Genomic DNA, 12,972 nt, shown 5'->3' with positions numbered 1-12,972 from the left:
GCTAATTTGCAGTCCAGATGCGACCCCTCCATAACAAGCCAAAGATATAATGTATTTTTTGTTTTAAACTCTGCTTGAGTCCATACTGCCCCTGTTTTTTGGCTTTCTCCGTATTCAGTGCTTCTTTCCTCTCCTCCACGTGCTTCTTCCTCCGGCCTGCCAGATCTCTCTGTAACATTAGTCGTTGACTTGCTTTGTTCCTTTTTTTTTACATTTATTATAATTTTATATTTTAAAGGGGATAAGGTTTTGACATTATCATTATGTGATTTGTAATTAAATATATGCAAGGTACAGGTCAGCTAATGTTTTTCATTGATGTATGAGGAGGGGGATCCGCCCAAATAAGTTACCAGATCAGATTTCAGAGACTTGATCTGGCACAAATTAAGCCCTGAATTAAATGAACATTAAGATGATTGAGAGCATATAGACTAGCTGATATTTCAATGTAAAACAGACGTTCTGAATTAAAATGAATGTTTTATTTGAACAGTTATCTTGTATTAGTTGAATCTGTCCAGTAATATGATTATGTTCAGTATTGTGTTAATTCTATCAGTATTAAGTCAGGAGACACACACATGACATTGTTCTTCAAGAGAAAAGAGTTCAGCATTAGATGAGCGTTACTGAGATGAACTGAGATCAGATCAAGAGTCTGAAATCTTACTTCTGTTCTGTGTGTGTGTGTGTGTGTGTGTGTGTGTGTGTGTTTTGTTCTTCAGGTCTGGATCGGTTCTGCAGTTTTGATCAATCTGATTCCTGTAACGCAGCTCTGGGAGACAAACTCAATCTGCTGATGGTGGACGCTAGAGAATATGATCTGCAGTTAAAAAAGAGAATAAACAACAACACAGCAGATGATCAAGTTTGTAGAGTAAAGAATGACAACAAGAAGGAATGTGATCTTTATAAAAACAGACCTGAAGTGACAGTCATTAATGGGACTGTGATAATAAAGCGTGTGAACAGAGCAGATTCTGGGAATTACACATTAACACTTTATAACTCAGTCGGCACAGAAACATCTAGAGATCTTCAAGTGATTGTTGAAGGTACAGAAACTCTCTCATCAGACTCATTCCAGTCTCATGTTCTCCAAAGATCTCACTCTCATGCAGATGAATCAGTTGAATCTCTGGGAAGGTTTTTATTCCTGTAGCACACAGTAAACACACTACAGACTCCAGTAATAGTTTGAGTAGTGTGGAAGATCAAGATTCTCCCGTGTTTGTCATGTGACTGTCATCTGTCCCTCCCTCCAGCTCCTATTGGCTCAGTGAATGTGTCAATCATCTGCTCCTCCAATCAGAGGTCAGTGTTCTGCTCATCTGACGGGGATCACATCATCTACAACTGGACTCTGAATGGAGAAATACTAGAACAAGGACCAATGAATGGAAACACCAGCATTCAGCTAAAAGAGGAAACTGATGGAGACATCAGCTGCAGTGTGAAGAACAACGTCAGTCACGCACAGAAGACCATTAGACTCAAACCCTGTCCTGGTGAGATCATTTAATAAACATGAATATAAACACATTTGCTAAACAACAGCAACAGCAACAAGATACAGAATCTCACAAAACATTTCACCACAAAATCACCTTATGACAGAATCTCTGAAGCATATTTTGGTGGATTGTGATGGATTTAACTCCTTTAGCTCTCTCTTATATATATATTACTTTTACTTGCTTTAACTTATTTTGTGACAGTAGCTGTGTGAAACTAAGTTATAAACAACAAACAATACATTTCTATTGGGTATATTTTTGATGATAATATGATTATTTTAATCAGATTTTAATTATAATTTAATTTAAAGATGAAAAACATTATAATTATAGTATGTACACTTTTCTTTTTATAATATAATTGTATTTTTATAGATTTATTATTATTAGGCTATTTATTTTTTACATTTTCCTCAGATGTCAGAAATTATATTTGAGGGGCAAATAATACAATTCAAAACAGTTTCATGTCCATAAAAACATTAATTGAAACATACAAAACATTTACAGCATTAAAGTTCTAACCTGAAATGTGTCATTGTTTTCATGAGATTCAGATGAATCTATTATCATAATTGGCCATTTAATTCTTCAAAAATGTAGTATTTTATATTAAGAGAGAAAGCAGGTGATTCTGTGCTGATGTTTTATTTCAGGACCAACTACTGCAGCTGTGACCTCTAGTTTGACCTCTACAAAAAATGGTACGAGTTTGTCATCAGATCAAACCCACACTGAAGAATTCAGACGAATGCGTGAGTGCTGAACAATAAAGAATACTGCTAATTACAAATAAACCCAATAATAATAGCAGTAGTAATACAGGCTCTGAAGCTAAAAAGATTTTTGACCTAGTTTACTGTGTTATTAATTGCATGAAGTTACTAAAGTTCTGTTCTTGTTGCTGTTGGAATTGGTATGAATTAACTTTTAAAAGCAGTTTTGGAGTTTGTTTTAAGTGACCTTGTGTTTTTCCTTTCATAGTTTTACAATTCTCTCTGATTGCTTTGGGCTGCGTAGCTCTGATCCTGATTCTGCTGTTCATCACCGTATGTTACATTTACAAGAAGAAGCAGGTCAAGTCAACACAAGGTCAGTGTTATTTTTTGGCTAAGTGCATAAGTTTGATCACAATATGAATAGCAAAGTTAAAGTCATTTGATCTCATTCGTGAAACATGAGCATATTTACAAGTAAATTGTTCTAAAAGCTGTTTGGATTAATGAAAGTGTTTGTATTTTAAAAGTTTTGGTTGGTTTGATACATTTGCTCCAACTTCCAACATTTAAAACATGCATAAAACATCCAAATGTGTAGTGCTCTTTTGACATTTCATTATCATAATAGTATGTAATGACACAATTAATTATTTAACCATTAGCTGCAAATTACTCAGAATTTACTCAGATTTACAAAAGTCTAATGAATGAGATCCAACAAATCAAAGATTGGTGAATATACACTTATTGCATTCTTTCCTTGGCTTTTTCTCAATGCGTTACATGCAAACAGTTTGATTTCTGAAAAATGTTTAACCAGCATGATCTGTTATAAAGCTAGTTTTGAAGCCAAAAGTATAATATGAGATTGTAGTTGGTCTGTTGCTAATGTCAGTGTTTTCCCATCAGCCGCTGCTGGAGATATGGAGCTCATATACGCTGATATCTCTCATGAGAAAAAGAGTGAAAAGAAGAATACAGGTAAGAAACTCAGTAAAGCTCAGAGATCAGCTTTACACTGTTGAAAACAACACAATAAACTGTTAGTTTGTAGTTTATTATTCTCAATCCATAAATTAGTGATGCTACTTCCTAAAACTCAAGCTCATATTGTGACTACTGTATCTCCTTCCAGTTGATTTAGCACTTTAGATTCAGATATAAAGAAAAGATGAAGTAGAAACAGGTTGCATTTTACTTTTAAAATAACTTATTTTAAAGTTTGAAAACTGCTTTATGGATTAAGATAATGTTTAAAACTCTAAAACCATGGTAATGTTCAGCTCTTTTAGAGTTGATTCTTTAGCTCTCAATTAGCCCGTTCCCATTTGTTCAATGCAAAGTTGTTACTGTGTTTTTCCCCTTTTTACACAAATGGAGAAGTGACTCATGTAAAAGTGTAGTCATTAACCTCTTTCTACAGGATGACGGAAAGACTTTAATTGCATGGTTGGGTAGTCAAGCGTAGTCTGACGTAGAGTTTGATTTATTTTTATTACATTAAAGGCAGGGTATAGGTAATTTGGTCCAAAACCTTTTTTGTTATTCTGGTTGAAAGTCTCTTCACATCTCGATAACAAGTTAAGTGGTCAAAATATATTTATATGTGTACTATCCCAGATAGCACATGTACATCTGCGAGATGTACATCTCCTGATCTGGAAACCATCTTCTGTGTCCAAACATCTGATAGACATCTTTTACATTCATTCTGAATCATAAACATCTTAAAGACATCTTCTAAACGGCTATTTAACATCTGATAGGAAATGTCCTATTGATGGGGTGCAAAAAGATGTTTTAAAAATATACATCTAGCAGATGTAATGCAGAAGTCAAATAGTCTCTGCGATGTACGTGTGCAATCATGGTGGAGTAGTTGAAAGAATCAGGAAGTGAACTTTTCATATCTTTTGCTATAATATAATGATTTTCTAATTCAGAATATGATCAAAGATTGTGTAAATGTATAACATTTTAACATTTAGCTGCTCAAATGAACAAAATGACTCAAAGACTCATTGTTTAACTTGAACTGGATTGGATATTTTCATCATTATTGTTTGCTACATTCTCAGTGAAGCAGCTTCACTCCTGAAAATCTTAATTTGTCAGTAAGCAACTATATTAAAGATGCTATTTCCACAGTAAACTAACAGTGACTAATAGCTATCCAGAGAGTCTTTTCTTGTCTTGTCAACAGTTTTCCTTTCTCGCCGCAGAATCTTTCTCAGCTTCTGATGTGGAATATGCCGCTGTCCAGCCGCAGACAAAGAGAAAGAAGAAGAAGAACAAGGAGGAGGTGGAGGAGGTTCAGTATGGCGAGGTGACGTTCACTCCAAAACAAGCAACTGCTCCACAGCAGAAGCTTCAGGAGGAGTGTGTTTACTCACAGGTACAGAGAGACTAGTTTCACAGCAACACCTTGTGAAGGATTGCACTTTCCCTGGAAACCGAGTGCTTATTTTCACTAATGTTTGGTTTGGAACTTCTATAGGCTATATAAAGTAGTTATCTCTTTGCATTTGTAAATTATTTAGCTTGACATGTTAACGATGGTACTGTATGTTAATATGTGGTGTTATGGGTTGTATAGCGTGAGCTTTATTGTACATGTCTGGGCTGAACTGTCATGAGTAAGCAAAACAATGAAAAAAAAACAGGAAACCAATCGCATGTTATTTTCTCTCGAACTTCTGTGCACTTCTGTTTTTAGCACTTCTCGATTTGTAACTGCGACTATATGAAGGCAAGAAAAAGCTTAAATGAATGTCAGCTTATAATCATGAATCTTGAGGAGGTGATCGATGTGCACATGTGCTCAAAAGTCATTAAAAAACACCCTGATAGCATACATGCATCACAGAGATGTCTATTTGATGTCTGCATTACATCTGCAAAAACTGAGTTTTTAGAGTTTTGCACATCTGCAATACGTCTATAAGATGTTTCCTATCAGATGTCAAATAGACGTTTAGAAGATGTTTTTAAGATGTTTGTGATTTAGAAATGAATGTAAAACTGACTTCTTAAAGACGTCTATCAGATGTTTGCACACAGCAGATGCTTTCCAAATGAATTGATCTTAAACAGACGTCTTGCAGATGTGATGCAGTTTGGTGATTTGGAATTAAAACATTTCAAAGCAATTGAAGTCTGAGCTTTTCTAGATTGAGTTATGCATTTATAAATGTGCCCATCCTGAGTGACGTGAGGCAGTCACATATTGTTTTGAAACATTTACAGCAGAGTTGGAAATTAACAGGGGCTTGTGGCAAAAAAAAATGCCACCAAAATGAAAAAAAAATTCCACACAAATTCAAGATAAAGGGGTAAAAATTGCCTCAGCGGAAATAAACAATGTATTACAGCTGTCGTGATTAAAATGAAATACTCACGCTGCATCAGATTGCTTTTTACACTTTTTTTATTTTAGTATTTATTATTTGTTTATTTAGTATTTTGATTGATTGAAGTAATTGGTTAAATTCAAGTATTTGACATGAAAGACAACTCCGATAAAATTATTAAGGTGCTGATAAAAACTGCCCTCACGAATGTATAATATGAGTAAATTTCTGACCCTGGTTTACAGAACACTTCTGTGTACAAATAAATATTGCATTACTAATGTCTTAAATTTCATCTCTCAAGTACAGGGAAAGACCTGAGAAAGGCCGAAAAGGCCTGGTAATATCTGAAGGTTTGCACACGTAATTGCATTAAGTCCTGTAGTGTTGATTGATAGTAAATAGTAACCTATTTGTTTCTACCAGCTAAATTAGTCAAGGGGTTCAGTTCCCAAAGAAAAACTTAATAGCTTGAATTCACAGTAAAATGCATGTAAACACGTCTTCTAAAAGCAGAAATCAAAATGCACTCAAATCAGTTGAATCTTTGTTGCTTTCATTGATAATAGTTTTGTTTGGTTGGTTTGAATTGGTTTTATAAGTATGTCAGTTTTTATCTGCATACATTCAGTATACTGTCATTGATTGCTTAAACACATTTCTTGAAACTATGCCTCATGTCTAGTCAGGCTTCTTCCATTCCATCGTCTCTGTGTCCTACAAAAATTGAAGTTCTGATTACTGTAACTGTAAAATCCTTTTTACAAAATGGAAGCAGACAGACACTATCTGTATGCAATTTGATGTTGTAACAGAGTACAGCCCTCAAAAGTTACAGTAGAATACACTGACGAACACCAACTTGTTTTCCTCCCTGAATGTTCTCATGATTGAGGCGAGTGTGAAGCAACTTAAGTTTTGCTGAACTCATTGCCCAGACTTCCTCATAGTCATATCATGGGCAAGGAAGGACATGGTCAACTAGTGTCAAAAATTTCATCTGAGGCTCCTCCTCCTCCTCCTCCTCCACCCTGGTATTTTCAATCACGTCTCTCTGGATCCATTGATGCAAAACTGAATGAACTGACTGGAACTCTTTATTCTATCAATTGAAGGTTCTGATTGGTGTGATTAAACTTTGACTGTAGTGTTACCGCGTCGGTAACTGTGTGCTTATTGAGCTCAAGCTATTCTGACTTGAGTGAACAATATTAAATGCTAGTGTTTTCTTAATGACAACATGGTGTTGGTAATGAGAAATGAAGGGATTTGTGTGTAGAGTTTCACAGTGACAGTTCAACAAATCTGATTCATGTGTCAAAAAATAGAGTTTAAAGTTTAGAGAAATTAGTTTGCTTTTTAATAAATGGTGCTATGGTCTTGAAATTGTAGTTCAAAGCCTGGTTATAGTGTTTAAGCAGTTGAGAAAGAAATTTAAATTAATGTACAATATTGGCCAGATCTTTATATGGATATTTAAGTTGGATATATAAGTATATGAAGCTGTATTTGCATGCATACTGTGCAGTCATGTAGAGATATGATATATATATATATATATATATATTGTATTCAATTCAATTCAATTCAAGTTTATTTGTATAGCGCTTTTTACAATACAAATCGTTACAAAGCATCTTTACAGAAAATTATGTTTCTACAATATTTAGTAGTAGCTAGTAGTTTGTGCACGTTTGACAGGATTTTAGAAAAAAATTATAATAATAATAAAATACAAGACATAGTCAGCTAGACGATGAACTATCAATATTATTAATTAATAGTTATTATATGATGCAGTCACACATGTAGCAATAATTGTTAGTTCTGTTTGTTGATTCAGGGTTAGCATCATCTGAGGTCCTCTGAGGGTCAGCATCATCTCTTCTCAGGTGTTCTGGATCCAGACTGGAAAATGTGTAAATCCTAGTTACCACGGGATGTAAATCCTGTGGCAAAACATAGAAACAAAATAGAGACATCATTAGCATAGCTGCTGATCCAACAAAGTAAAATTAGTTTAACCCAAGCTAATGAATAAAAATGCACATTTGATCAGATACAACTACACTCACAATTTAAAAGATACATTATTTGTATGCTTGGCGAAAGAGATGTGTTTTTAATCTAGATTTAAACAGAGTGTGTCTGAACCCCGAACATTATCAGGAAGGCTATTCCAGAGTTTGGGAGCCAAATGTGAGAAAACTCTACCTCCTTTAGTGGACTTTGCTATTCTAGGAACTAAAGTAATGTAATGATAATTTGTAACTGATACGGAACTTAATAGGTAGCCAGTGCAGAGACTGTAAAATTGTGGTAATATGATGATATTTTCTTGACCTCGTAAGGACTCTAGCTGCTGCATTTTGGACTACCTGTAGCTTGTTTATTGACGAAGCAGGACAACCACCTAGAAGTGCATTACAATAGTCCAGTCTAGAGGTCATAAATGCATGAACTAGCTTTTCTGCATCAGAAACAGATAACATGTTTCGTAGCTTGGCAATGTTTCTAAGATGGAAGAATGCAGTTTTTGTAACATTGTAAATATGATTTTCAAAAGACAAATTGCTGTCTAATATAACACCCAGAATTCTGACTGTAGAGGAAGTAACAGTACATCCGTCTAGTTGCAGATTGTAATCTACAAGATTCTGTGTAGTGTTTTTAGGTCCAATAATTAATATCTCTGTCTTATCCGAATTTAATAGGAGAAAATTATTTGTCATCCAATCTTTTAAATTTTTAACACACTCTGTTAGCTTAGATAATTTAGAAGTTTCATCTGATCTCGTTGAGATATATAGCTGAGTATCATCAGCAAAACAGTGGAAGCTAATTCCGTATTTTCTAATAATATTACCAAGGGGCAACATGTATATTGAAAATAGAAGGGGACCTAGGACGGATCCTTGTGGCACTCCATATTTTACTGATGATAAATGAGACGACATCCCATTTAAGTAATCAAAATGGTAGCGATCGGACAGGTAGGATCTTAACCATCTTAGAGCCTGCCCTTGAATTCCTGTATAGTTTTGTAATCGATCTACGAGTATGTCATGATCTATGGTGTCGAACGCAGCACTAAGATCAAGACTAGAAATGAGATGCAGCCTTGATCTGACGCAAGGAGCAGGTCATTTGTAATTTTAACAAGTGCAGTTTCTGTGCTATGGTGGGGCATGAAACCTGACTGAAATTCTTCATACAGATCATTTTTTTTGCAGGAAGGTGCTCAATTGAGCAGACACAACTTTTCTAAAATTTTAGACATAAATGGAATATTTGAAATAGGCCTATAATTTGCCAGTACACTAGGATCTAGTTTTGGTTTCTTAATAAGAGGCTTGATAACCGCCAGCTTGAATGGTTTTGGGACGTGACCTAAAGATAATGACGAGTTTATGATATTGAGAAGCGGTTCTTCGGCTACAGGTAACAGCTCTTTCAGTAATTTAGTGGGTACAGGATCTAATAAACATGTTGTTGGTTTAGATACAGTGATAAGTTTATTTAGCTCTTCCTGTCCTATATTTGCAAAGCACTGCAGTTTATCTTTGGGTGCGATGGATGAAACTGAAGTGTTAGACGCTGTAGAATCTACATTCACTATTGTATTTCTAATGTTATCTATTTTATCAGTGAAGAAATTCATAAAGTCATTACTATTTAACGTTGGTGGAATATTTGCGTCTGGTAATTTGTTAACTTAGCCACTGTGCTAAATAAAAACCTTGGAGTGTTTTGGTTATTTTCAATGAGTTTGTGTATATGCTCTTTCCTAGCAGTTTTTAGAGCCTGTCTATAGCTGGACATACTGTTTTTCCATGCAATTCTAAAAACTTCTAAGTTAGTTTTTCTCCATTTGCGTTCAATACTACGAGTTACTTTCTTGAGAGAGTGCGTATTACTGTTATACCATGGTACAGTACGTTTTTCTCTAACCTTTTTCAATTTGATGGGGGCAACAGCTTCTAATGTATTAGAAAAAAATAGTGCCCATGTTGTCAGTAATTTCGTCTAATTAATGTGTATTTTTGTGTACAAATAGCAGTTGAGATAGATCAGGCAGGTTATTTGCGAATCTTTCTTTGGTGGCTGGAACAATAGTTCTGCCCAGACGGTATCGCTGAGACATATAGTTAATCAGTTATACGCAGCATGCACGATACAAGGAAATGTAATATCATAACTTTGAGGTACAATATCTATAGCAGTAAGATTGATTCCATGCGATATAAATAAATCTATGTATGATTAAAACGATAAGTGGGCCCGGTGACATTTTGCTTGACTCCAAAGGAGTTTATTAGGTCAGTAAACGCAAGTCCTAATGTATCATTTGCATTATCAACGTGAATATTAAAATCTCCCATGATTAGCGCCTTATCAACTGTAACTAGAAGGTCTGAGAGGAAATCTGCAAATTCTTTTAGGAATTCTGTATACGGCCCTGTTGGTCTTTACACAGTAGCCAGAGCAAGAAATACATTAGATTTCTTTTGCATGTCTGACAGTGTAACATTTAGCAGAAGTATTGCAAAAGAGTTAAACCTGTATCCTGTTTTCTGGGTAACATTGAGAATATCACTATATATTGTTGCAACACCTCCGCCACGACCAGTCTGACGGGGCTCATGCTTATAACAGTAGTTTGGTGGAGTAGACTCATTTAGACCAAAATAATCATTGTATATCTCGCTCTACATGACTGCACAGTATGCATGCAAATTTATACTGTGTGTTAGAATTCTGATACATCACTTACTTTAGCTTGAGTTGTGTTTATAAATGTAAAGTTGTTTAAACCATTGTTTTAGCCAAACACTGTAGATTAACGCTTCACTTGGCCAGTTTTTAATCTTTTGAATTGTTGGTTTGGGAAATCTTTGCGAGGTCCAGGGTGGATTTCTTAAATGTGGTTTCCTGATTATGTCATGTGACTTCCTGTATGTGAAAGGAAGCATCTCATGCCTTCTGAGTTTAAAGGGTGAATGCTGTAGTCATCTAAACATGCATGAACATTTTTTTTAAACAAACATTCAGTTCTATTGATATATTATACAGTCATGTGAAAAAGTTAGGACACCCCATTGAATTTAATGGTTTTCTGTATCAGGACATCATAAAAATGTATCTGGTAACTGGCAGGACTTAAAGTTTAGAAAATAGAACCTCAGACAAACAACATCACATGACATAGTATCACACCATGTCATTATTTATGTAAAGGTCCCGTTCTTGTGATCCCATGTTTTAAACTTTAGTTAGTGTGTAATGTTGTTGTTAGAGTATAAATAATATCTGTAAAATTCTAAAGCTCAAAGTTCAATGCCAAGCGAGATATTTTATTTAACAGAATTCGCCTACAACGAAAGACCCGTTTGGACTACACTCTTCTAGTTCCTGCAGTAATGATGTCACTAAAATAGTTTTTTGACTAACCTCTGCCCACATGAATTCACAAAAAGGGGGCGTGGTCTTGTTGCGCTCCGACGGAGAAGAAGAAGAGCTGCGTGTGTGTTTGCCATATCGTCGAAACACTGTTATTTTCATCTCGGAGTCCAATCATCTTTTTTTGGCCTTCCCAGTGACGCTGTACTTGGAGATTAATGGTTACAATTTATGTTTAACTCGGTTCCCGAAAATTATAATCCACATGTAAAACTATGTGCAGCACATTTTGCTGAGGACAGCTTTCTCAATCTGAATCAGTTTAATGCCGGATTCACACAAAGATTATTCCTGAAAGATGGAGCAGTTCCCTCTTTGTCTGGAGAAGGCGTTGTTTATGGACCACAACTGGTAAGTGTATTTTATTATTTAAGTTGGTGCGTTTAACAGTTTCTGTAACTTATTACACAAAGGGCAACGCTGTTTAGCTTTGTTAACTAGATGGTAGGGCTGTGCAAAAAAATCGAATGCGATTTTCATGCGCATCTCGTCAGTAAAAACGCTCCTGTGATTATAAATACATCTCCAGCACATGCTCCTGCACACTTGCTTCTCAAAACTAGTCTAATCACGTTTCCAGGAGGGCCGCATGCGCTCAGCTGCTCTCGAATCACAACACAGGAACCGCTGCCCCAATCAGAACTTGTTACGTATTTTTGAAGGAGGGACTTTATAGAACAAGGAAGTCATCAGCCCGTTTTTATGACAGTGAAAACAGCGGTATACAGATTGGTGAAATGTGTGAAAAATACTGTGTTTTTTTTACACGCGAAACATGAACACGTTATATTGCACACTGGAAACACAATCAAAGCTTCAAAAAGCACGAAAAACGGGACCTTTAACAACAATAAAGCCAAGATGGAAAAGCCACGTATGACACCCTATGATTCAGTTGCATGTAGATCCACTTTTAGCAGCAATAACTGAAGTAATGAATGAAGTAATCATTTTCTGTATGCCTTTATTGGTCTCACTTATCATTCTGAAGGAGTTTTGGCCCACTCTACTTTACAGCGTTGCTCAGGTTTATTGAGGTTTGAGGACATTTTGATTTCTGCACAGCTCTCGCCACAGTTTTTGAGTCAGGACGAGGTCTGGACTTTGACTGGACTGCTGCAACACCTTGATTCTTTTCTTTCTCCAGCCGTTCTGTTGTAGATTTGCTGGTGTGCTTGGGATCATTATCCTCTGCATGACCCACTCTTGGCCAAGCTTTAGCTGTCGGATGGATGTCCCTAAATTTGACTCTAAAATACTTTGGGATACAGAGGAGCTCATGCCCGACTCGATGACTGTGAGGTCCCCAGGTCCTGTGGCTACAAGAAAATCCCAAAATCGTCAGCCCCCTATCAGCATGTGTGACATTTGGTGTGAGGTGTTTGTGGTGTTGTACTTTATGGCCAAACATCTCTACTTTGGTCTCATCTGTTCAGAGGACATTGTTCTAGAAGTCTTATGGATTGTTCAGATGCAGCTTTGCAAACCTAAACCATGCTGTCTTGTTTCTTCAGAGAGCACACAAGCAAGTCTTCCAAATATTAAATACTTGTGCCATATTTTATCATTGAACATGGTAACTTAGGCCTGGTGAATTTCTTGGATTGGAAGTTCTTCCATTTTCTGAGTGTTACAAGATCTTGGGATGAATTTCCTGTGACGTCCATTTCTGGGAATAGTAGTGTCTGTTTTGAATGTCTTCTACTTGTGAATAATCTGCCTCACTTTATAATGACAGACTGATTGTTTGGAAATGGCTAAGGTGTCCATCTTGGCTTTATTTTTGTTAAATAAACAATGGCATGGTGCGATATGTCATGTGATGTTGTTCATCCGAGGTTTTATTTTCCTAAATTTAAGACCTGCCAAGAACCAGATATTGTTATGATGCCCTGATAGAGAAAACCATGGAATTCAAAGGGG

General features: G+C 35.9%; 1 protein-coding gene across 1 annotated transcript in view; it reads left to right on the top strand.

Annotated features, from left to right (window-relative positions):
• LOC113058057 (uncharacterized) overlaps nucleotides 1–7,121 on the top strand; it is a 47,112-nt gene extending 39,991 nt beyond the window's left edge. Inside the window, exons 6-11 of the mRNA XM_026225725.1 lie at nucleotides 729–1,058; nucleotides 1,269–1,511; nucleotides 2,177–2,275; nucleotides 2,505–2,612; nucleotides 3,149–3,220; nucleotides 4,462–7,121. Coding sequence (XP_026081510.1) covers nucleotides 729–1,058; nucleotides 1,269–1,511; nucleotides 2,177–2,275; nucleotides 2,505–2,612; nucleotides 3,149–3,220; nucleotides 4,462–4,649 — 1,040 coding nt within the window. The 3' untranslated portion in view covers nucleotides 4,650–7,121. The remainder of the gene's footprint in view (nucleotides 1–728; nucleotides 1,059–1,268; nucleotides 1,512–2,176; nucleotides 2,276–2,504; nucleotides 2,613–3,148; nucleotides 3,221–4,461) is intronic.
• Nucleotides 7,122–12,972: the final 5,851 nt, after the last annotated feature.

The sequence above is a fragment of the Carassius auratus genome, chromosome 39, assembly GCF_003368295.1.
Source record: "Carassius auratus strain Wakin chromosome 39, ASM336829v1, whole genome shotgun sequence".
Taxonomy (NCBI): domain Eukaryota; kingdom Metazoa; phylum Chordata; class Actinopteri; order Cypriniformes; family Cyprinidae; genus Carassius; species Carassius auratus.
This window is presented reverse-complemented; position numbering and strand designations above follow the sequence as displayed.